The sequence below is a fragment of the Merops nubicus genome, unplaced genomic scaffold (assembly GCF_000691845.1).
Source record: "Merops nubicus isolate BGI_N331 unplaced genomic scaffold, ASM69184v1 scaffold5491, whole genome shotgun sequence".
NCBI lineage: Eukaryota > Metazoa > Chordata > Aves > Coraciiformes > Meropidae > Merops > Merops nubicus.
The window spans coordinates 4,596-31,171 of NW_008586103.1; the positions used below are offsets into that span (position 1 = coordinate 4,596).

At 37.5% G+C, this 26,576-nt stretch overlaps 1 protein-coding gene across 1 annotated transcript in view; it reads left to right on the plus strand.

The window, feature by feature from the left end:
* Nucleotides 1–26,576, plus strand: part of LOC103780840 (putative E3 ubiquitin-protein ligase UNKL) — a gene marked incomplete at its 3' end in the record, with an annotated part of 35,431 nt that overhangs the window by 3,046 nt on the left and 5,809 nt on the right. The window contains exons 2-7 of the mRNA XM_008948533.1: nucleotides 5,559–5,709; nucleotides 7,847–7,980; nucleotides 9,989–10,124; nucleotides 10,859–10,976; nucleotides 14,084–14,168; nucleotides 17,866–18,035. Coding sequence (XP_008946781.1) covers nucleotides 5,559–5,709; nucleotides 7,847–7,980; nucleotides 9,989–10,124; nucleotides 10,859–10,976; nucleotides 14,084–14,168; nucleotides 17,866–18,035 — 794 coding nt within the window. The remainder of the gene's footprint in view (nucleotides 1–5,558; nucleotides 5,710–7,846; nucleotides 7,981–9,988; nucleotides 10,125–10,858; nucleotides 10,977–14,083; nucleotides 14,169–17,865; nucleotides 18,036–26,576) is intronic.

Below are 26,576 nucleotides of genomic sequence, written 5' to 3' on the forward strand. Positions count from 1 at the left end.
GGTTCCAGGGGGCGCCGTGGCTGCAGGTCCCACCCCAGAGGCACCAACAGCCCGGTGCTGGAGGCTCAGCTGCGTTCAGCAGCAGCCGTCGGAGTCACCCACAGCCCGGGTTGGTGACACCCAACATACAGATTCTGTGTGCCTGCCGGGGAGAAATACACTAAGCTGCAGACTAGCTGTTGAGCTCTAAAAAGCAATTGCAATCACAATAATAATTTCCGAGGGAAAATCACTCGGCAGAGCGGAGGCTGCAGATCTTACCAGAAGGCGTCCCTGCTGGGGAGGGGTGAGGAGAACAGACCCTTCGGTCAATTCTCCTCCCACACACTGGGTCCAAAAAGGGATGACATTTGTACCTTTGCTTTGTTACTGATGTGTAAAGTGTGGGGATGGGGCTGTGGGCAGACAGTTGTTCCGTGTAATCAGCACAAAACTTCCTTATCTGCACCTGCCTCTGGAGGGAGTAGACAACTGCTATGAGATAGGTGAGGAACTGGGGCAAGCAGCCTCCGCTGCATTCCACTTCATTCCTTATGCGGGCCTCTAGTACACAGGCTACTGAATCTTCACTCAACCCCTGCGACTGCAGTGTCTAACTTTGTGATTTGTGCTTGTTTTGTGCTTCCAGCATCTGACACCAGGCCACTTTTTGTTTTAAGCTATCTTTGGCAACGTATTGGTACTTTATTTGCTTTTATCTGTGTCTCTGTTTCTCTCTTCTGCTTATCTGAATACACGGTTAGGGTTAACCAATTTGTGAGTTGATAAGTGGCAAGAAAGGTAGAGTGATGACACCCACAATTGTTCTCAGGATCATATTTTCAAGAGAGTTAAAGCAGAAATTGTTGGTTGCACCCAGGCTTGACTGAGATATTTATTTCCGAAGTGCAACTTGGAATTAAAGTAAGTCTAAAGTTTTAAAGCCGTTTAGAAAAGGGCTTTTCTAATGATAGCAAATTAAAAAAGTCTGTTTTAAGGAGGGGCCCATGGGAAAGACTAGATTACTTGCAGAGTTAGAGGCATACATTTTGAGCAGTAAGTGTTTCTCTCAATTTCACAATTGAGGATAGAAGTGTTGCTTTTTTTTTTATCTTAGGTGTTTTCTAACCATTGTAGTCAACTGATGTAAGATTCTAAAAGAGAAGATTATTTTGGATATGTTAGTTTCTGTAACGTAAGACTGCTATAAGAGTGAATGCATTTCAGAACCCTGCTAGAGAAAAGCACTTCAAGTAATCATAGGAAAAAATATGTCAGCGCCTCACAGTTGAACAGAAGTAGAGCTATGTAGTTTTCATACACTTAAGAACATGTAGGATTACTCTTTAAGTTGTAACTGTTTTGTTCTTACAGGATATCTTTGCAATGTTTGTGATGTGAATTAAGAAGAGCGTGGAAAGGAAATACACGTTTCAGTAATCACTTAACCTTTTAAGTTTTTGTGAATGTATGTTCTGTTTTATGGTATATGCTCTACTAACTTTGAATAATGACAGTTTTTGTGAGATATGGATGCAGAGAACAATGCTGATTTCAGTAGTTAAAAGTTGTGTAGACTCCAGTAGAACTTAAAAATACAGAGTAATGTTCTTTGCTGATTTACAATAGCTAAGTTAGGATTCAGTACAGTTATTTTAAGCTGGGAGGTGGGTGTAGAACAACCTTAGTACCGAACTGTGGTATGTAAAAACAAGCTTATCAGTTTGTAGTCAAGTAATCTGATGATAATTAAAATCAGCCATTTTAAAACACAATAATAGTCTTGTTTAAAGCCATGTGTTACAATAGTTTATGCTCCATTAAAATGTTTCATTAATGAAGTGAAGATAAGATCTTACATCCCTCTAGTTCACTGAAGATTGAGTAGAACACCTTTCCTGTGTCTATTTCAGTGCATTGCCTAGTTTGATACTACATGTGAATAAGCACTGTGTACTATCTAAAAGCTTGTAGGTTATTTTTTGCCTTTCTGACTATTGATCCTATGATGAACTACAGCTGATCAAGATAAGATGTCTGTAGTTAATAGCATATGTATTATTATGATTAACGCATTTTTATGTAAAACATACAGAGGTGAAATGGATGTAAATGTTTTTGCTCTTGGAGGTTTGTATGCTGTTTAGTCCCTCAGTCACCCTTAGAAGTAGCCCTTATCTAGCTCTTCACAAGTCTTAGGCAAACTCTCCTAGTCACACTGGATAGCCTCATTTAAAGCATTCTGTTAGATTCTGGAGGAGGATTTCACCTGTTGCAGAACTCTTTATGCAGCTGGGAAAATGTGCAGTAGGAAAGCTGTGTTTTCAATAAAATTCAGATTTCATTAGCTAACAATGGTACAAGTATGACGGAGAATAAGAGGGAGACAGACACCATCCTATGATGATCGGAAAGCCTCGTTTATTGAAAATCAGAAGGCATCTTTTATATTGTTCTTAATTAGTTCATACATATTTAAATTAGCTCGTACATATTGCAAAAGCGAAGCTCATCATGGGTTACAGATTACATGTCAACTCCTCTTATGTTTATCTTTTGTGTTTAGCCTTGCGGTTAGCAGTTCTTTATCTTAGTGTTCCAGTTCCTTTTACTCATCCCATTATCCTACAATAGTTGCACCCCAGGTTATCTTGATCTGGAGTTTGTTTTACTAAACTTCAACCAGCTGCACTTTATCATGTCCCTTCGCTGTTAGCCACTCTGTGGCTAAGCTCTCCACACAAGTATTGAGTCTTAGGGCAAACAAACCTAGACTGAATTCGGCAAAGAGTCTTGTGACACAGTTTATATTTCTTTCCAAGCTTGTTTTTTGAATCCACGTTGTCTTTTTGTGTGAAAAATTGTGAAATGAGAGATGAAGAAATACTCACACTGCATAGAAGTTGTGCCTAGCTTGTCTGACAAGCTCTGTCTGTATTCCATTGAATTATCTTTTAAAAAAAACCCACAAATTAAAAAAAAATAAGGCTTTAACATGTAGGGTCAGAGGGCACCTCCTCTGATAAGGGAATTTCACTAGGAAGAAACTGCAGATAGGTAAGCAAAAATGTTTGCCCTCTGATATGGAACCATGGACTTAGACAAGCAATGAGGTGTAAACAGGTGTATACGTCTTGCATGGAATATAAAACATTTAATTCTTGTTTCCAACAGGAAAGAGCAAACTTAAGTAGGTGAATATGGAGATGTGAACAATATGCATAATATGACAGAGTATTCTTACCTTTGTGAGGTGTGCATATATGACTGAAAGGCTGGAGTTTGTAATGAAGAGTCTGCTGAGAAAATGGAAACGATTGATGTCTGCTAAGATTCTGCTAGTGGTGGGGCAGTTATCAATAACAAAAATATAGCCTCAGATTGTACTTCCTCTTGTCTAGAGTTCTGTACAGCACTAGTGCTGGCAGTAGTGTCTGATTGACTCTTGTGGTTTTTCTCATTTTTCCATATCAGTAGCCATTCTAGCAGAACAGGAGGACTGTGTCAGTACCATTCACACATCACAAAGAATTTCTCACAAAGTTCAGATGAGGCAATATAATGGGGTCAATAAAGATTGCATCTTGTATGTCCTTCCATGTTGAGCCAAGAAGTGTGGAAGAACCGTTTGCAGATCCTGAGTGTAGACTGTGCTCCATCTTTCACAGACAAAATGATACGTAGCATTGAATTTGGTATACCGAGTCTTCCCACTAATTAATTCTGTTGGGATTTTAAGAGATAGACACAGATCACTAGCTGCAGCCCATTTATCTTGTTTAACAAAATGCTGGTTTTAAAGTCCTACAACGAAGCAACTTCATTCTCAGAAATCATAAACAGTATCAATTCCTGGAAGTCAGTGTAAGCTGTAGGTGTGAAATGCTGTTGTTTAAACCACCAGGGTTTGAATCGGGGTTGACATATGGATGATGTCCACAACTAGGCAGGAAAGATGGTCCTGATTGGTTTTCACCCAGGGTCTGGTCAGCCTTGGGTTGGAACCAGTTAGGAGATCCCCACCAGGTGCCCTGCCTTCAGCATTAACATCAGGTGTCAAGTTAACAGCATAGAAGCTGGCTCTGCCTGCAGTGGTTTCCGGGGAGCTTACCTATGTAGTGAATGCACTGTGTAGGATTCCCAGTTACTGGAAGGGCCCCCCAGCTGTCTATTGTGGACAGAACCCCCAGTAATGGTGGGACATCAATACATCTGGGAGCAGAGGGAGGAAAGGAATACAACCATAATAATGGCACCATTCTATGGTCGTGGCTATACAGCTGGAATTGGACTGGTCATCTGGTTTCTTAGTCGATTTGCTGCTGTCTTCAATTCATCTTGCACTTTTAATTCCTTCAGTGGTTGGCTACATGATAGCCTTCATACATGATTTGGAACTGGAGGGATGGATCTGATTGGTGTGCTCTCTGTTAATGATAATATCCTTCCTGTCAGGATATGCGATCAGCAAAAGAAGGTGTTTAGCACGGCAGGCAAAATGTATCTTGTTGATATAAATATATAAGTACCAGACTTATAAATGTTTGCAAACAATTGCATTTTTTAGTGTAGTTTCTAAATAATCTTTTTAGAATATAGTAAATAAAGTTTAAACCAGTGTAAATTCTTAAGAGTGTTAATTTAAGCTAATTAAACGTGTCCATTTAATGCCTTGCTATTCTCCCTGTATTCGAAGTAAAATATTTCTGTGGAACTTTATCTGTGGAGTGACTTTTGTTGTCCTTTTTCACTCTCTAAGCTTTTTGATGCAGTTTCTTTTTACTCTCAGAGGGGAGAAAGTACTTTTTGGAGATTAATATTTTTTAGAACCAGCAGAGACCAAAATTAATTACACTGAAATAACTGGGACTGAAAAGACATCCCTGTGTATATATTTTTGTGGGTTTTTGAAAATTTGTTTGCTATTAGGAGTTGGAATTATAATTCATACATGATGCTAGCCATTTTAAAATGCAGTCCATAAGTCACGTGGCTGTGTCTAGAAAATGGATAGTTTATGTATGAAGATTTATTGCTGATATAAAAAGTATTCTCTTCCTTTTAACATCAGAATAATTGTAAATTCCCTCTGAGATTGTTCAGTAAATTCTGTGTCCATAAAGAGCAGGCAGGAAAAAATGTCAACCTGCCTTAAGTACCCTTTGATTTTAGATGATAGTAGAAGTAAAAAAATCTAATAATTTCTTGTACCTCTTAATGTAGAAATGATTTGAGTTTGTATCAGTACGGAAGATGGCATTCCTTAGCTCAAATGATGTTGTTGCTTACAGGAGTGTTTACTAGATTTATTAATAATGTCTTTGTGAGCTAGTCTGCTATAAATTCTTATAATGTTAGCAAAGACTAAGAAATAGATTGTTTTCCATTTTTAAGCTGATCTGTGGTGGTGGTTTGTTTGGACAATTTTTTTTTTTGAAGAATATTGAGAAGTTACTTGCTATACATTAATGAGAGATATAGCATAATTCAGAATTAAATTAGAACATTTCTTTGAATTTTGTTTTTAATAATTTTTTCCTTTGTATTATGTAGTTGCCCTTACCTGCATCGAACAACAGGGGATACAGAAAGGAAGTATCATCTCAGATATTACAAGACTGGAACGTGCGTTCATGAAACAGATGCCCGGGGTCACTGTGTGAAGAATGGAATTCATTGTGCCTTTGCTCATGGTCCACATGACCTTAGACCACCAGTATATGACATAAGGTAGTCTTGTTTCTGATTCTTCACCCTAATTAACAGGAAATACCACATGCAAGTTATCTTCGTGTACCGGAAGATGCAGTATGGTTTGCATGAAGAATGCACTTGCATCTGTGACTGTAAACATCAGAACACAATTCACTGTGTACCATGTTAGCAGATGAAAGCACACCAGGAGACACAAATACTAAGGTTTTGTAACTTGCAGTTTCAAGAGCTGTGTTATGTAATTCTTAAGACTGATAAAAGACCAGTTATGCTGCATTTTGTCATTAATGCCAAATTTGCCATTAATTACATAGTAAATTTGCATGTAATTTTTACATTCACAAATTTATGATTTTTTTTAAGATGTCTCACGTGCTCAGCTTGTATGTCTGGCTTTTTGAGTACTGATGTGGTTTTTAAAATTATGTTGTATTTTTTTCATGTGTAAGATAGCAGTATTATTATCTGCCTCTCTAATGTATAATCAAGTTATTGTTGAAGGCTTTGTGAATCAGGGTAGTGGTAGGTATGAGTTTTAGTTGTGTCCAGAGCTGGGAGGTAAGCATGGTGTTGGGAGGTATAAGTGGGTGGAACAGGAGCTTTTGCTACCAAAAGTGGTCTGTATGTACTTAACAGGAAAGAATACAAATTCTTAGAGAGCCTTGAAGCCTTGGACAGTCATAAGTATGTTTTACTGGACACTGGAAGAGTAGTCTGGGGAAGTATCACTATATGCTTGCCCTATTCTTATACTCTTCCCTAGGCATCTGCTATTGGCCACTGTTGGAGACAGGATTCCAAGCTAGATGAACCTTTGATCTGAGCTGGTATAGCTGCTGTCTTACATTCCTACCTTTGTTATACCTTATTCCTAAACAATTTCTTGGGAGATGGTAACTCCCTTCACAGTAATTTTAGTGTAGTTAGTGCCTTTTCAGTAATTTCACAATTATTTAAATTCATATTTTGCCACAGAATTCAGTACTGCCTTGCCTGCTCACATACTGTTTAGTTATGTGTAATTTTTCTTTACAGATTACTTTCTGCAATTAGGTAGCTGATGCATTTTATGCAAGACATCAGTCCATATTCTTTTTCTTTTTAACTTTCCTCATTTGGCATATGCATCATGATGCCACATCAGTCTGAATACAGAATGCTTAGTATCTTTTAATTTTTTGTATTGTATTAGAATGAGGAACCAGTGTGTAGCAAGACTGAAATCAAGCTCTGTTCTCTAAATGTCTTTTAATGTGTTACAAGATTGTTTATTGATTATTGGCTATGTACAGAGCATCAGGAGGAACTGAAGACATTTGTGGTAGGAGTCTGTTTAGCAGTTTGAAAGTGCAAGTACGCTGCTTCAAGCTGCTTTGGTGTTCATGAAAAAGTCATGTGTCACTGCCTGTCCTGATTTTAGGCAACCAGCATTCATAAGGAAGTCCAAACAGTTGGGTTTTATTTCAGGTGGTCATTTTGCTCTTGATGGACACAGTAAGGTTTCTTCATTTTAAGTGAAGAGCAGAGAAATGACAGTAGGATCACTGATGCAGATGTTAATTTTATGCCCCTTAATAGTCTTGTTCGTCTACATCACCGTGTTAAAGAAAAAGCGTGCTAGGAACTATCTGTTTTCCTTCTCATTGTATGCACCTTTTCTGAATCTGTAAAAGAAATATTTTTGGAAGGTTCTAGACTTGGCTTTGTGTCTGTTTTTTCTTCCTCCCCCCTTGAGATTTTCTTTCTTGGAGGATACTTGGAGTCTGGGAAGTTCTTGAAATTACATGTAAATGATATCATAATGAGTTACGTTATAAAAGACCAGAACTCTTCAAGTCCTTTTGAGAGATCCTGAGTAGGAATGTTTTGGTATTGGAGGTAAGCTCCTTGAATACTTGTGTCTAGAGAAAGTGCCAATTGAAGGTAGAGGCGTTTGATTGTCGTACAGTACTATAGAACTACTTCTGATATTTGGTTCCTCACCTTGTTCTTCCATTGCTCCAAAGTCTGCCTAATCTGCCTCATATAATTATTCTGTAGTTTGGTTTTGGTTTGTGTTGTTGTAACTATATATTATAACTATTATAACTGGGACAGATAGGTTTACTGTAGCTATATAGTTTAGCAATGTATTTTCTTTTTCCCATTCCAGAGAACTTCAGGCACAGGAAGCCTTACAGAATGGGCAGATAGGATGTGGTGAAGGCATTCCAGATCTGCAACCAGGAGTTTTAGCAAGCCAGGCAATGATTGAGAAGATCCTTAGTGAAGATCCAAGATGGCAGGGTAATGTTACTCTGTCTCCTTTGTCTTTCTCTTTATTGGTGTTTGATCCAATTTGTTGATCCTGAGTCTTCATTTGAAGAACTTCAAAAGCCTTTTCTAACAGAGTAAAGAACAGTTTTATGTAAGTAATACAAGTATTTGTGAGCAAGTTAAACTGTCTGCCACATTGACATTCAGATGGCATTTTGAAAATCTTTTGTTTTGAAAGCATTTAACAGTTCTTTTTCAGCTTACTTGATACAAGTGTTGCTAATATGTGTCAACTGAATGGATGTTCTGAAAGTCAGTAGGAGCCCTGTCTTCTGCTAGGTAGTAGTAATGATTAGAGTCTTCATTCTTTGAGTCATTAATAGACTAGTTAATGGACGATTATTCTTTGCTGAGGTTGACTAACAGAAATGAAGTAGAAAATTAAACAGAAAACTGGTGCAGAATATTAAAATAAAAGAATGTCTTGAAAATGTTATATTAGAACTCTTAAAGAAAATCAGTTGCTCTAGTTTTCTTAAGGCTTAGTAACTTTTCAAAGTTGGTTCTCTTGTTCTTGATTTAGACTTGCTTATCATGTAGCCAGAGGTGTTGGTATCAGTCAGATATTGTTGGAGTTCTTCCCTAAATTTTGCTTTAGAAAAGCATGCCAGGTGCAGTTACTTACGCAAAATTCATGTGGGGACAGTAACATAGTAAGAGATCACATGAAGGTGCTGTCTCTAAGGAATTCAAGGGGATATAATTGCTATGATACTTGTCCCCTCTCTTTTTTTTAATCTACCATGTGTTGCATTCCAACCATTTAAATACTAATAATGTGTAGAGCTTAACTGTCAGCTCTAGGTCAAAAAATATTGGATGTTTGATGTAAAAACACAGCAAAATTGACCAACTTCAAGCACTTTTGCATTGCTTGTGTTGTGACTGATCTGTGTTACATAATGTTGTATGACTTCCGTCAATCCCTGTAAATATGATGGGATTGCACATAGTTTCTGGGGACTGAAAATAATGCAGTTAGTGTTTTCAGCCTTATTTTCCTAAGCCATTAATGAAACTGTTAAGAAGGACTGAAGAAGGGATAGACTTTGTGTCATACTCTGATTAATAATCTTACCTATTTGAAAGTACGTCATTAATGACTCTTTGAGAATGTTTCTTCAGCTAGTTTTCCACTAATCCTACAAGAGTCTTGTAGTATTGTACAGTTTGTTTTTTGATAACATCTTGGGCTACAAGTTTTCTTGAGGTAAAGATAGATGACAGTGACTACTTCTGTTTTACCTACATCCGTTTTCCCATGTTAGGAAAAAGATTGATTTGATGTAATTTACTCCTCACAAACCCATGCTTGCTGTTAGCTAAAATGTACCTTCTAATTTATTTACTTGCTCCATTGTTTCTTTGAATTTTTCTATTTCTAGACAGAACCTTTTTTGTCATCTCCTAGTTCCTCCTTGCTGGACCCAAAGATGTAGAGACAGAGGCAAAGGTAGAGAAGAGGCTATAGAATTTGTCCAGGAAGATGTTACTGGACAGTCTTAATATGCCTTAACCTGAAAGCAGTTTTGGTGAAATAGGGACTGTCAACACCAAACTTAAGAGAAATCCAGACACAAAATCATATAAGTTTTTTGTGTTTTATCTTACTAAAATGAATAATGTATTTTCAGGTATTCATTTTCAAAATGTTAAATGTATATAATGAGAATTTCTGGGTCTCTGCTAATAGATTTATATCTATTAAAATCTATTATTATCTATAGACTTAATAGTGCTTCATGTGTTTATGTTATTGTAATATTGCTATGGACTATAAAAGCAATGAAGATTGCTTTGCATGTAAATGCCGTTAGACTGTGTTTCAAAAAATGCAGGAGTCAAAATTTATAAGAATATACAGGTCTGTGAATCATAATTTTTTTAACGAAGAGCAGTGCAGTACCTAAGCTCACTAAAAACATGCTGAATGCAAAAATTAGTTGTTTATTTCTCTTAATTGTTGACCTGTTTACAGACACAAATTTTGTATTAGCGGGCTACAAGACAGAACAATGTACCAAGCCACCCAGACTCTGCCGCCAGGGTTATGCATGTCCGCACTATCACAATAGTAGAGATAGAAGACGAAATCCCAGAAAATTCAAATACAGGTACATAAATACATATAAAGAATAGACTTTCTGGTCAGTCACACAGGTGCTAATGGGCTGATCTGGTTTGGGTTCTACTATGATGCAACTGGATATTCCTAAAAGAGTGAAACCACATAATTCCCAATAGCTTTGCTATCTTTTTTTTTTTTTTTGGAAAAAACATCTGTTCAGAACAGTCAGAAGTCTGAAGAAAAAAACTATGAAGCTGTGGTGGAAATATTCTTCTTTCTTGTGAAGAATGAAAAGAATTTCTATAATTCTTAGAAAAAAGTGGAATCACTAGGTCAAACATTCTTTGTTATGAAAAGATAGGCTATCATGTCTCTTCCTGGTTTTGTTCTATAATTTTCCATTTCTGAGCAGAATTTTCAGGGCCAATATTTGTAATGCATCTCCTTTCTTAAATTTTCATCTTTACATCATTAATGATTGCATCATTTTGCATCATTCTCATACACCGTGGTTTCTTTATGGCTTTGATGATACAAGGTTTAGAATTTATGGGCTTTGCTTGACAGCCTCAGGACAGTGAACAAATGTCATCAGACAGAAGAGAGATAGAATCTTACTAGCTCATCTTTCTCTTAAAGAATTTCCAAAAAGTCAAAGTCTCTCTGAATTTGTGACTTTAAAGGTCCCAGAATTTAAGATCCTTAGATATAGTGGGAAATTGTTTGAGACTTGTGCTAGGAAGTAGATACAAACATGCTCTGGACATTGCTTTTTCCTAGGTCCACTCCTTGCCCCAGTGTAAAACACGCAGATGAATGGGGGGAACCTTCAAGGTGTGAAAGTGGGGATAGCTGTCAATATTGTCATTCTCGTACAGAGCAGCAGTTTCATCCTGAGGTAAGGACTATGTTTCTCCTTATTTTTAGTGATTTCAAATTTATGATGGATTAGATTATTGATTAAAGTTACTATTTCTGTGAATGTGACATTTTTTTCAGCACCTGCAGTCATTGAAGAATTTGCTAAGAAGCAAATTCACAGCTATTTGAACTGATGTGGTTTTCACTGATAGGCATTTTCATTGTACTGCTTATGAAAAATTAATATTCTTTGGATTTGGGCATAAATAAACGTTTGCTTTATTACCTGCCTTCGTGGATCGTTAATGAACTGACAATAGTAATTGCTACTCAGTAGCTTTGGACAGATTTTTATTTTAAGTATGGTTAAAAAAGCTTTATTGCAAATAATGAAGAGAAACTGAATCGGTCTTGAGGAGGTGGGAAGAACAGAAAGCTTTCTTAGTGTCTGAAGTAAGACAGTCCAGAACAACACGGTTATTTTAGGTGCCTCAGTAGGCGAAGTCATTGTAACTTTGTTGGATGCTTGAGTGTAACAGTGAAATGCTAGGGAAGAGAGCAGTGCCGTGCAATTGGCTGAGATTCAGTTTCTAAGCGATGCTATGAAAATATTAAGTGTGGCATTTAATGCGAACAAACATGCTACAGCAAGGACAAGTTACTCTAGGAGGTGCCTGTACAACATTGGATATGTTTTCATTTTGGGATCTTTGAATGGACATGAGAAATTCACAGCAGGATGTAATGTCTTCCATTAGAAAATTCAATACTTAGTAAGGTATAAACAAAGACAGTTCAAACAATTGCTAATTTCTTTTGCAATTATGACTGTTGTTGAAGGCATCTCAAGGCCATACTGGGAAAGGGATTCTTACAACACTGACTCCAGGATTGTTGCAAGCCTCATATCAAACATCCCCTATAATAAGTTGACCAGCTACATCTTTATACTAAATAGGTGTCAACTATCTCTAATCTTGAGGTGCTGCTCCAGTATTGCACTGTCCTGGTTACTGGAGATTTTACAGTCCAAATTTATTTCAGATCATCTACTTTCTTCTATGTGATATTCCAGCTCTTTCCTGTATTAAAGATGTCTTCCTGCTTAGTATTGCTACCATACTTAGATTTTTGACAAAGCTATGAATGAAAGTATGAAAATAAGCCACAGTGCTGAGCTACTAATGATACTAATTTTGTCTCCTGCCTTCCTCTTTCATACCATCCGTTGTCATCTCTCCATTAGTCAATTTAGCAGCACATATGTAACATAAGAGTCATGTTCTTTGTTACCTTAGGCAGTGAATCTTAACACATCCTTTACTGAAGTTTTTATTAGAATGACCACATTTCCTTTTTAGAGAAGTACCTTTCATTTGCCAAAGTTACACAGTGAGCCTACTATGATATGCCTTTGCCAAATGTACTTTTAATTTTACCCCATTTCTTTCCATCCTTAAATGGCGACAGAGTAATTAGTGGACATACAGTGGCCTGAGATCAGCTATTTTTGCTCTTCTTGAATATGTGTGAGGTATACTTGATATGACTCAGTTATACGTGCTACTTCTGACATGACTGCTTTATTAAAAGTACTTGCTAACTGCATATGTGTTAATTGCCAGTTTTAAAAAAAATCTCATGAAACAATTACCTAATTCACTTCCTGTTGCTGAACTGAAGGATCAAGAAGGCTGTTTTTTTGGGTAGGACCTCAAACTAAGACCATGCTTCCATTTACATCTTTTGTTGAAACCATTTGGAAGTCGGCACTAGGGTTTTATATTTAACCAATAAAAAGAGAAAAGGAAAGAAGGGAGATGGGGCCAGTTTTATTTCCTAGTTTGGGTGTGGTATCCACAGATGACTCCTTGGTTTTTTTGTAGTGTCTGTAATAACTCCCAGTGAAATTTGGGGAAAGATCAGTCCTACTGTTTTGTTTGTTATGTTTGTTATTTGGTGGAATGCTTGTCTACTGCATGGATTTTTTGTTGCTTTTTCAGTGTTCCAGGAAAAAGAAATTACTTGTAGACTGATAAGCATCAGTAATAATTTTGTAATTTAACATTTTACTATAGTTTCTTGGATGATCTTTGGGTTATGCATGAACTAGTAGTGAATATAGCAAATAAATTTTCAACCTCTATTCTAAATCACTTATGAGAGGCAAATGTATCTGAGATGCTTAAAATAGGTCTGAAATAAAGAGTCTACAGAACTAGTTGTTGATTTTTTCCAAAACATCACTTTCATTTTTGCTCTAAGGCGGGAGTACAAGGTGAGCTTTTTTTTACAAGGCGTATGCAAGAGTGCCAAAGAAGTGTTGTTCTGAAATAAGAATTACTACTTATCAAGCCATGAATCACCCAGCTGACACTGAAAGCCAAAGACCACAGGACCAAGGTTTGGGGAACCAGAAATATCTCTTTATTTGTCACAGACTTGCAAATCACCAGAATGAATTTTCTGAAGAATCTGTGTTCTTTTCTATAGGTTCTTAATGTTCTAATATGATAGTATGTCAGCCCCTCCTCTCAGCCTTCTGAGGTCCCAAGATCACCAAGATCCCAGCAGAGCAATAAACTGAATCTGCATCTTACTAGCAACTTACTGTCATGAACAGCCAGTATTATTCTAGTTTTCATGCATCTAGTCAGCTTAGAGAAAGACATTTGAATGTCAGGATAGTTTGAATGTTAAAGGTATCCTAATGATGAGTCTGTGTTGAAAAAAACATGGTTTTTTACTTCTCATCTGTATAAGCTGCTCTACTACATACGTAATTTCTCCTGCAAGATGTCTTAAAAGTGGTGTAAATTACTTTGAAAATTTTATTGCTGATGTTTGACTTGATTCTATGCAACATGGAAAACCAAAGCAGTTTAAACGCTGCTTTTCTAAAATACTATTGTTATGATTATATGGAAGAGGATTCTCTTGTTATAGGTTTGTTTTTCTTAGCATTCTGCTCTCTTATTTGACTTCTTAAAAAAATATTGTAAGAACTGGATTTCCTGGGAAAACTGTAACACGTATTGTTAGTAAATATTCAGAAATTTTCTTTTAAAGGTTTTAAAACTTTCTAACTATTTTGTTATTATGAAACAAATGTGTTAAGGTTAACCACTCTTCTGTTTTGTTTAGATATATAAATCTACAAAGTGCAATGATATGCACCAAACTGGTTACTGCCCACGTGGTCCATTTTGTGCGTTTGCACATGTTGAAAGTAAGTAAGAAAACTGTTACCTTGTGTCAGTGTTCATAAAAGCGAACCACCATTTATAAGCATCAGTAACAGAAGTGATTTAACATATTAATTTTAATGCATAAATGGCATTGGATGTCACTTGTTTTTAGAAATTTATTGTTTTCTAATATTGTGTGTGCATTGCTACTATGAGGGCTTGCTGCATTTGCATCAAATTTGCATCAGCAGTAAAACAGGAGGTGCTTCTCTTTACAAATGCAGCTTGCCCCTGTAACTTTTTGAGCTTGATTTTGCATTTTTCTACACACCTTTTGCTTTTTAAAATATGCTATCTTTCCTGTTGAGACCTATAGTAAACTTCTCAGGCAAAAGTTAAAACATCCTTGCAAATATTTGCAGGACTAGGGCCTTAGCTAAGCTTAAAAAGAACACAGAGAAAATTGTCAGCTGTCCTTTTTCCTTTATAACTCAAAATTTAACTGCACTGCAACGGTTACATACAGGAAAAGGGAAGTGGGACCATTTTTCTTCCAAGAGAGCATTCAAGTCTTCTGTATGCATTGGCACAGTTTAATTCTGGTTATGCATCATCAGATTATTTTTAATAGTATTACCTATTTAGTTTACCCTTACATATTTTCTGCACTCCAGAATGTGAAGTGTGCAGTTGCTGCAACAGCTACTTGTGTAGTCTTTTCATTTGTGATTCAAGGCAGAACTTGAAGCATTTCTATGTAACTAATTTCTTCCAGGTGATAAATCTTTTCTTTTTTGATTATGTAGTTTTTGCTTAATTATGTAATCAGTAAAACCTCATACTTGCTCTTCAAAAAGAAAAAAAAAAAAGGAAAAAAAAACAATCAACAAAAACCAGACGTGTTGAGGTCTGCTCCTCTCTTTTTGCTTTTTGCTTCTAAATCTGGAAAGAGGGATGAGAGACCCTACCAATTTTTGGAAGCTCTAAATTTCCACAATTCAGTAGTATTTATCTTATAATTCTTTAATGATAAGTAGTGGCAGTCTTCTCTCTCTGTTTAACCTGTCTAGGCAAATGTGATGTCCTACAGAACCATTCCTTGTGTCACACTGTTATCTACAAGACTTCCAGTGAATAGTTGTTCTTGCTGCTCATCACAGCTCTTGTTTCTGAGAATCTGTGATATGGTCAGTTTGTCTTCTAACTTCTGTGGGATGTTCAATTTTATTTTCCCATGGTTTTGTTACTCTAAGAAGATGAAGGATAAATAACCTGTATTTATTTCAAGAAGCCATTATTCCAAGACCTGGCGATTCTTCAAAACATTGTGGCAGTAAAGTCAGTATTGACTGTTTCTTCACATCAAAAGTAGCTCACTGCCTTTGCTTTTGTGTTGGTGATGCTAACTTCTAAATCGAGTCCTTCACTGTTTGACAATGTTGGCAAGTACTTAATTGACTCAGGAAAGTCTGAAAACTCAGTTTTTTCAAACAGAATTAATTTATTGCACTGGGTTTGTTGTTCTCTTTATCTGATATAAATTTTTTCTTTCCTGAAACAGCTGAGAGAGTATGATTTAAACACATCACTGCATACATATACAGGATGGTGTAGTTGTGGCATGCTATGAACTCCTGTGGGAGAAAACTATATTTTTGCTGTTTTCTTCCTTAGAGCATACTGAATGCTGCCTCCCTTCTTGTCCCTCCAGCACAGGGAGTTTACAGAATGAACTCAACAGAGCTCTTGGAGATTTTAGTTCTTTTGAGACCCCGTCATGATCTACTTCTATGTCTTGAACATTAGTAGTCCAGTGAATGTTTGATTCCTGTGAGAGGCATCATTCTTGAAGGAAGGTGTCATTAACAATAAATAGGATTTCCATCTCTAAGGAAAGGCTAAACATTGCCCAGGCTGAAGATAGAAAGGGCTGAAGGAAAATCCAAACTTAACCATTTGCTGATGTTACACTCCTGAAAAGATACCTTTCTGATCTGTTGCTAATCCTTCTACCTCAGCCCCATTCTTTCTTCTACTCTGTAAGACGAACTCTTATACTCTTCAAAAAACTCTTGAGAGAATTCCTGAGACTTTGAACATGTGCTAATTGAAATGTTTGGAAAATAGTCTTACACTACCCTTTTAGGGTGGTATGACTACTTAAACTTGTTTAAAGAATATTGCATGAGTATGTGGTTGTATCACGGGGAAAAAAGGCTGTTGAACATTTAAGAGAGCACGAATCAGTGCTTTTCCTGCGACAGTTGTGAGGGTTGACTGGACATGCAAGGATGGCTGACTGGACTTGCTCTGTGTGAGCAGCTATTCAACGAGATGATATTCAGTGCTCATGAGAGTAAATTACAAAAAGCACATCTGTTTCTGGCTTGCCAGCTGTTCTTTGCACTCTCATTCTGTAGGAGGAACAACACAGATCTAGAGATATCTTAGCAATCTTGATGATTTCTTTTTCCTTTTCTTTCTTTTTCGGATGTGACTGGACTGGACTTATGTGTATAGTGGTACTTGACAGGAGGTTTTTCCTTTCTCTTTTGTGAGCTACGTCCCTATTTTTGTAATGTATTCAATAGTGGAAATATTTGGTAAATCATTGGATGGTATAGTAAGAAGGCCACAGAGTTGTGATAAATCAGAGGCTGGATAGGAGAACCCCACATTGTTAGACACCTCCCTTCAGTGGCGGTAGCATAGCTGAGAATTGATTCTATGTACCTCATACTCGTTCTGTTTCCCACTGTGGCTTGTACTTCTGTATAGTCTATCAGAGCTACATATTTTTTCTAGTACAGAGAAATGTTTAAATTTGATTTTTAACTGTAGTTTATCATTACCCCTTCAGAAATGCAGTAGTGGCTAGACATGAAAAAAATATTGCCATACTTCTAGCATTTATTAAGAGATTTTGTTTTCAGTCCTGACTTGTTACTTTGATGTCTTGTGTGTGGATTATGAGGTGAGGAATGTTAGAAACTCTAATTGACTTACTAAGGTAAATGTTTTTTGTTATCTCTTTATTTCCCTGTAAAACTACAACTCCTTATATATTGCACATTTAAAGAATCAAATACCTAAGGTATTTAGGTATTTGGTATTTTTAGGTATTTATACCTAAGGTGTTTAATAGTTTAACAAAGTAGCCTTTGGGGAATTGTGAAGTAGTTATTCAGTCACCGTGCTGAATTTTCTGGTATGAAAATTTACAAGTCATTTGTCACAATTTATGCATAATAATGATGTACCTTTCTCAAAGCTTATTGTTCCTTTTTAAGTTAGAGTAGTACAGTCCCATATTATCTTCACATAATTTTATGATTAAGTCAGTTGGTTCTAGACTGGAAAAAGAAAGCAGCTTTATAATTATGATGTCATTGTAACCTTTCACATCAGGAGTTTTAAAAACGTTGTCGTTAAACCTTGCTGTGATGAAGGCTCTGGAAAATAAAGCAAAACCTAGAATACTTGAAATATACAAATTTTGATCTTCTTCCCACCACTTTTTGATGGAGCAAGTAAATAAGGCTATCACATTTGTTAGTAGCCACAGATACATAATAGTGAATTATATTATTCTTACCTTGTCTTTATGCTTATATTTAAAGAAAAAGATATTTCTTGTCTGTGATTGATGTTTCCATGTGACAGGTGCTGTGTTTGGTAGTAGGTATGAAATTGTTAAATTCACACAGCCAAGTATCAGACCTGTGTGTAATTTTTTGGGGATTCCTTCAACAGAGGACACCATGAATGTAGTCATACTGCAAACTGGTTGTCAATCAAAGCCAGGCGCTCACCTGTTTTCAACAGACAGCATAGGAATTGCGAATGAATGGAGCAGCAGTCTTAACTCCACAAACAGCATTACAAATAGCAGTGGGCAGTCTGGAAATGTAAGTGTAAATAATTCTGGAAAAGTTAATTAATAATAATCACTGTGCCAATATGCAATGTTTATTTTACTTCTTAAAAATCTGTTTATTTATTTGTACTTCAGCAAACGATAAAACAGACACAACTATGGTAAATGTCAGGCAGTAATGTTTAACTGGTACTGGAAGCCCAAATGGAATACATGCCCTTGGCACCAAGTTTAACTAGGTATTATATATGTGTTACTCTGTTCTTGTTTTTTGTCTTTAGATGCAATATTTTAAACGCTACAGTGAGGAACATCATTGTTAATCAAATATACAACTACAGGACAGCTTGATTTACATATGCCTATTTTTTCTGTAGGAAAGGTTTCATTCATGGAAGATCTTACCTGATCCCACTCCTCTTTTCTTACGTTATTTGTTAATGTTAGGAATGAATTGATGTCCTACCTGAACGTGCTTTATGCTTAAGGCTTCTTACAGTGCCCCAGTATGGGCAGTGTGTTTGCTATTAGAGAGGCGTTTGATTACAGGGGTGATAAATGCAGTTTATGTTATCATATTTTGTCACTTAAGGATGGAATAGAGAAAGGAGAAAGATCTTTTGCAGAGCTTTTATTATCTTCCTTTTTCTTTCATTTGGAATAGATCCTTTTGGCAGGTTTTATGTTTGTTGGAAAATCATACATAGATAGTGACATCTGGCTTGTTGTCTCCCGACTTCTGTTTTTCTTACCTTATTTGGAGTACAGAGTCATAAGTTCATGCACTTTTATTCCCAGAATTTTCAGGTCTAGCTTTCCAGTTCTGTTGATCGATACTGTTTGGTTAGAAACTGGATAAAAGGCCATATTTTAAATAATGTTTAAAAGGAATTGCCAATAAATAGTGCAGTTGTTAAAGCTTCTGGGTTTATTTTCATGTAGTTTCATATTGTGTCCTGTAGATTGAGAATAAAGATACCAATGTGCCTACATTTTATCTTAGGTTTGCAGTGCAGAATTCTGCTGTGCATGAGAGGTTCGGAGAAAGGGTCTGCCTTTTTTATTTAGGAGGCTAATTTTGTTGTTGCCAAGGTTTTGAAGCTTTCAGGAGAGACCAATAAAAGCATCTCTTCTTCCAGAAGCTTCTTAACCTTTCATGAATGATTTAATTAAAGCTGAAAACACTAACTATTCTAATATGCCTTTCAGCTATGGGGAATCTTCTTCCATACACCTGCATTTTTCTGTTACTCATTAGAAATCTGATGAATACCGTGTGCATTTTCTATTCTGTGCTCAGTAAGCCTGTACCACTGTTCAAGTGTGCAAACGAAAGAGTTGACCCTTCTCCTTTCTACTTGCATTTTTATTACAAGTGGCCACCTTTTTTCTGATGTTGGGCGAAATGTTCTGTCTTTATCTTGGCTGCTTACCTGCAGCCTTGTTTGATGCCCTTGCATTATTTGGGGTTTTTTTTTTGAATATTCAGTTCCTGATTTTTCTTTAGCAGGTTGGTCTTCTGGTTTACGGTGTTTCATTCCTGAGTTTTGTTGCTTGATTGCTTTTACCTTCTTCATCTGATGTAAACTGCTTAATTTTAGTATTTTAAATAGTCATTCTCTTTTCATCCCTTCCCCCATTTTCTGTATCCCAGTAACGTAATTACATTCATGGTTTGTGCTTTTCTCTCTTGCAGTAAGCTCTCTGTTTTTCTGTCCTCTCCTTCATCTTCATTCTCATCACTGCCAGACACTGGTCCGGAGTAAACTTAATTTTAGTAATTTTTATCATGGTTAAATTAGACTTTCTATGGCTCTTTTTCTTGTGTCTTCAAAACAAAATCTCCACATTCATCTTCCAAAACTTCTTTACATATCCTGTCATAGTAAGCTGAGAGAGTATCCTACTGTTTTGTTTGCTTCCAGAGGAAAAGGATTATGTAGTACTTGAGAGACCTAAACTCAGTTCTCTGCCTCATCATAAAATTCCTCATCAACTACGAGCAAGTTGCATAGGTCCCAGTCTCTAGAATATGGTAATACTACGGCCCTATGTATGAGTGTTATTGGAAGAATGAGTCCATGCCTTCTTATCTCACCTATAATGATGTATTGGTATGTCTTCATGTAAGTTGTCTTGTCAATGGGAACATCATCAGCATTGCACTGCTGTATCTTTCCTTCAACATTTCAATCAGGAAATCATAGAATCACTATGGTTGGAAAGAACCTCTAGGATAAAGTCCAACCTCCATCCCAACATTTTCCTAACCCCTAGACCATAGCTTCAAGTGCTACATCTACTCATGTTTTGAACATCTCCAGTGATGATGGCTCCACGACCTCCCTGGACAACCCATTCCAGTGCCCAACCACCCACTCAGTGAAGAAATTCTTCCTAATATCCAATCAAAACCTAGTGCAACTTGAGGCCATTTCCTCTCGTCCTATCGTTAGGAATTTGGAAGAAGAGAACAACACCAGCCTCCCTTTTAGGTAGTTTTAGTGAGCAATAGTCACTTCTCAGTCTTCTCTTCTCCAGACCGAACAACCCTGGTTCCCTCAGCTAGACTCCATAAGGCATGTTTTCCAGTCCTCTCACCAGCCTCGTTGCCCTTCTCTGGACTTGCTGCAGCACCTCCATGTCCTTCTTATCCTGTGGTGCCCAAAATTGGACACAGGACTCAAGGTGAGGTCTCACCAGTGCCAAGTCCATGGGCACAATCACTTCCCTACTCCTGCTGGTCACACCATTTCTGATCCAGGCCAGGATGCCATTGGCCTTCTTGGCCACCTCGGCTCACTGCTGGCTCATGGTCAGTTGGCTATCAGCCAGCACCCCCAGGTCCTTTTCCACCAGGCAGCTTTCCAGCCACTCCTCCCCAAGCCTGTAGAGTTGCCTGGGGTTGTTGTAACCAAAGTGCAGGACCCACCCCTTGTCCTTGTTAAATCTCATACAATATATGCATATTGAATATACTATACACCTTAAATAATCTATTCTTCAACCTTTTTCGTTAAGCGTGAGTTCAGTTTCCATGGAGAACTTCTACATCTGTTTCTTTACCTCCATGTTCTACCTTCTGGTTTGAAGCACCCAAAATTATACTTTTGTCAATCCCTTCACACGATCTGTGATAGTAAAGTTTTTCTCCCATCTGTCCTTGCAGTTCACTTTGCTTTATACTGCTCCAGTTGTCATCAAAATGTACTTGGCCTCCACAATGCAGTTTACTCAATATAGTACAGTATTTCCCTTAATTGTAATTTTTTCATTTCAAGTTAGTACTACTTGTTTCTCCATACTTGCCATCACCTCTTCTTTCTTTGTTTTGTATTACCTTAGCAAGGCCTGCACTGGCTTTCTGGCATGCCCATTTTCTCTCATATTGCATCAGTGCTGTGAAGTACCTTAAGATTCAGAGTCTGTGTATGCATGGTAGCAACAAATTCACTCATCCTTTTCCTAGTCCCGTGTCTTTTTCAGGAGATGAATTTACACCAGCAACTTTTATTTTCAGCTCTTATTGCTTGTTCTTAACCATTACTACTCTTTTGTGTTTTGTTCAGTGTTACCTAATTGCCAAAAGGAACACTCCTTTTCACTCATTCTTCTAGTGCTCCTTTTTTAGTGGAAAAAAAAATTTCTTTCACTCTTTCTTTAACTCTAAGAGGGTCTTTGTTTTTGTTTCTTCTGTTGTGCTGGTAAAATTCAGACGTCTGAACTCCTTAACTATGGGAAATCATAGTAGACTAGGTTTCTTGAATATTTCTGTGTATACAAGTCTTGAAATAGTTTGATCCATGTTTCAGATATGTTGCTTGCACCATTTGAACTTTGATGCCCTACTTGGTTAATGAAGTTGGTTATGTTACCACTTCTTCACGTTTAATTTCCATTACTCCTTGCATGTCCTTCCATGAATATTTAGCTATGTAATGTTTCATCATCCAGTATGCTATTGAAGTGCTGGGGTTAAAGCCCCAGCCCTAAATGAATGTTGGCATTATAGATGATGTCCACAACCAGGCAAGACAGACCCTCCTGACTGGTTTTCAGGCAGGGTCTGGGCCAGCCTTGGGCGGGAGCTGATGAGGAGATCACCCCCAGGTGCCCCCACCTCCCACATGAACTTGGAGGCACAGCAAGAAGCCACCTCTGTAAGAGCTGACTCTGCCTGCAGTGGGGTTGGGAGGTTTGTCTACACAGTGCATGTGCTGTGTGGGGATTCTGGCTATTGTAAAGGGCTCCCTGGCTCTTCACAGCAAGTGGAGTTCCCAGGATGGCCAGGCCAGAACATGAAGCTGTCTCAGTCCCTGCTGTATAACTGGGCTCCTGGCCTGGCTGCTCCCATCGCCCACAGCTTGGCTCCTTGGCTGGCTGCTCCCTTCTTCACGTCCCCTGTGGTGGGTGAGTGCAGGGACTTGTTCCTCCTCTGGTTGTCTGGTGCTTTGGATCTCTGGGGTGTGATGTGGTAGCAGAGGAAGGAGTGTGGCTGCTGGTCTGCCTGTTAATGATACTATCCTTCTATATCAGGCAAGTGGTCAGCAGAAGTATGCACCCCTTTTCCTCAGTCACTTTTGGTTTCTATCCCTTTTTACACTTTACTACCCCAAAATAATCTCTGGCATTCAGTCCTCAGCATTCCATACATATGCTACAGTCTTAACCATAAGCTTCTGCCTCATCTGAATTTCAGCCCTTCATGATGATCCCATCATTTATATCTTGCAAATTTATTGCAATTTTACAAAGCCAAATGGTCTTTTCCTACATCTTTTTTTTTTTCTCCTCATGATTTCATGAGAGTTTACATTAACTGAGCTGTCTCAGTGCATGTGACCATAGTTGTAGTTGCTGCTTTATATGCTTTCTCTAGCTGGTTGATTAGTTTTCCAGTGTTATCAATATAAAATGCATATTCTTTTGAGCAGCTTTTCAGCCAAAAATTATCAAGAATCTTTATCACCTCTCCTTAAAACACTCTCAGGATTATACGGCTGATCTTCTCCATATATCAGGGCTCTTTGTTACTGGTACTGAACTGCACTGTACTTAAGTTAGGTGATGATACAAAGCAAAGGCCTAGCTGTATGATAAAATTTGTCAGTCGGTGTTGTTCAAGTTTGTGGCACTGCAAAATTAATAGGAAAACTTGCTGGTTATTCTGGAGAGGAAATGCAAGATACATCAAAGATTAATTTCTTTTATCAATTATAGAATATTTATGTAAGCCCTTCTAGGCTCAGAGTAATAAATCATAGTTTTCTTTTGAAGAGTAAAAGGATAGAAATGTTGGATGTGATGTCATTATGCCCAGAGTCCAACATGTATTTAAAAGACTGAATGTTTACAGAGGCTGTATGTTGATCACGGTGAATGAAGACAGGATAACCAGCACCATCTTTTTTTTATCAAGTTTTTAAAAGATGTCTAAGTACTTGATCATACATTTGAGTTAGCACAGTTAAGTTTGTGCTTGTCAGCTCAGTTGTGGTAGAGATTGTGTGCCTTCATTGTTCCTCCTGATTGCAGACTCAGTGCTAACATTCTTCTGTCTTTATTAAGCCTCAGCTTGTCTGTTGTACTTCATAGCTAAGATGGCTTGATTGTATGCACATGATCAGTTACCACACTCACTTGGTAAATAATATTTTATTAAACTGTGATAATACAACTGAGTTTAAGTGTGCATAATCTTAATTCTGAACGATGGTAATCCTGTGTGTTCTGAGACAATGAGGAACAGAGGAAGGAAATAAGTTACTTGAGAGCAAGTTAGTTTTACAGCTTAATTAAAAATACTGTCATGTTTCCACTTGCTGTCATTTTCCCGTCCATCTCCCAAAAAATGTAGGCAATATAACAGTACCTTTAAAACCACAAAATATAATGCAAATCAAGAACCTTGAGCTGTCATTTTAATAAAAAATAAAACTTTGTAGAAGTTCAGCTATAAGCAAAGGTCTAGAACCAAGGGAAAGAACGTATTGCTTGTTCTTCATGCTCTTTTCCAAAGCAGTTTAGTGGCAGTGAAGAATAGTGAGAAGTTATTTCTTCCTAAGAATCTAAGAGGCCAGGGCCTGTGTGGTTACGTTACGAGGATGTGACCCTTGTTAAGGCAAAGTGGGCATCTTTTGACATGTGGTGCGTCAGAAAAGTTCAGGCCTCCTCCTATTGCTTTGAGCAAATATGCAAAAGGAAAAAGTTGTTCTTTTGTAACTTCTGTGAAAGCGAGATGTAATCTGTAATGTGTCCAACTGTAATGGTCAGTTAAGCTTAAAAATGAGTCTGCGAAGATTTACATCTGAGCCTCTGTGAAGTAATGAATGTTACCAAGTACTGGTCTTTGATTACAATAGATTCTAAATCCTTAGGGGCTGAACTGTGTTCTTATTGCATTTATGTCCTTGACTACATAATACAGAAGATTTCCATTTTTATGAGGGACATATCTGAAATCTTTTTGGCCTCTTTATCCCCCACTAAGAAAATCAAATGGCACAAATCTTAAGTTATATTTGTAGATTAGTTTCCAAAGATAACGTTGAAGGCTTCTTCCAGGGTTGAGGCAGTTGTATGAATTCTAGTTTCTGCTGTTTGTGCTTCTGTCTCAATAAAAAAGAAAAAGCCTAAAAAAATTAAGACTGACAAGTGGCAATAGATCTTCCTACCATCAGTAGTGCTGAGGACATTGCTGTTCATGCCAGCACTGATACCTGAATGTAAATTCTGCAGCACCAGGGAACAGAAAGTAAGCATTGATAGTTTCTCTTCCCTCACCTTCCACTCTTTTTGGCTCTAATACTAGCATCACACTCATTTTCTGTAAGTCTTAACGTTTGACTTGATGTTAACTGTGAACCCTAAGTCCCTCTTGTCTAAATAGATTTGCTCCCTATCTTGGCATCAATACTGTACTCAGTTGTAGAGCTGTTTCTAGTGTAAGGTTTCTTGACATTTGTTAGATGTTCTTTGTATCTTACTCTGTACAAAGAGCATGAGAGATGTGAAATACAGAAGCAGTGGTCTTGCCTGTATACTGTAGCAAGCCATAAGGTATGTATGGATATTTGGGAATAATTTATTTCTTGTCATGTGAGTTCCCTCCCCTCAGTTCCTTCAGCTGTTCCTCATACAACTTGTGTTTGCAGACACTTCAGCAGCTTTGTTGCTCTTCTTTGGACACGCCTCAGCACCTCAGTGCTTTTCTTGTAGTGAGAGACCCCAAACTGAACACAGTATTCACGGTGCAGCCTCATCAGTATACACAGGAACAGTCAGTTCCCTACTCCTGCTGGCCACACTATTTTTGATACAGGCCAGGATGCTATTTGCCTTCTTGGCCACCTGGGCACACTGGTGGCTCATATTCAGCTGGCTGTTGACCAGCACTCCCAGGTCCTTTTCTCCCAGGAGCAATAAATTCTAAATAATAATGTAATACCAAAAAGAGTGATATTCTATGTAGTTGCAGTGTAAATTTGGGCTAGATTTGAAGTTTTTATATCTTGCTTCTGTATTTAACCTACCATGGATATTACCTGACCCATTTTCTTTTCTTGCTTTATTTCCATGAGTTCTTTGTATTTTCTTTGCACGTTGAGTCACGAAATCTACGGGACTGCGTAATCCATTTATTAAAACTTAACTAATTGTTCCTTTGAAAAATACAGAGTAGAGGCTATCTCTGTCTATTGTCATCCTGGTGGACTCTTCAGGGATTAAGGCCAAAAGCCTAAATATTAATGTAATCAGATAATGCTGCCTGCATTTTAGAAGGTTGAATGATTGTTTTAGTTTAGTTTTTCAGAACAAAATTACAAAAAACGTGTATTGTAAGTGCTTAATGCTTACAACTCTCACTCTTTATCTCTCTCTATTTTAAAGCCACCATTGATACCTGCCATAATTGGAAAGATTACATGAGTGGCACCTTATGTAATGGTCTGCACACCTGATGAAATCTGATCTTGACCAGTAGCTCTATATCTCAAGCCCAGTAACTTCTGGATGAAGGAGGGTATCATTCCCCACTTAGGACTTTGTTGTCTGCCAACAGCCTTCAGAACGAGTAATCCATAATGGCTGTCTTCCTTCCTCCCTCTGCCTGACCTTCCTTAGGTCAAACTGTAGGGAAGCAGCCGTGATGTACGTCACCTGTGTCAGTAAAATAATTTGTTGCCTGCCTAGCTATGGAAGAGTGGACACGTAATACGCATCTAAGAAACATTCTATGCAGATTAAGGAGCTCATCCTTAGGTTGAGTTGGTAGCTTACCTAAATTAGTATCTTACTTCAGGTATTAGTCTGCATTCGCTGTCTACTCATTTTGTCTTACCTATTTGTCTGCTGCATTAGGCAGACTTGTGGTACCAGAAGGATGTTTATAAGTATACTTACAAGATGTGACTGTTATTCATAAAAAGTTTTCCACGTCTTTTGATATGGCACTGAATATCTTGCCATGTTTCTGTTGACTTCTTCCCCCAGATAATTTTTTAAAATTTCACTTAAGAAGAGCAATGTTGGTTTTTTTTCTTTCTTTTCTTTTCTTTTACTTTCTCTCTCT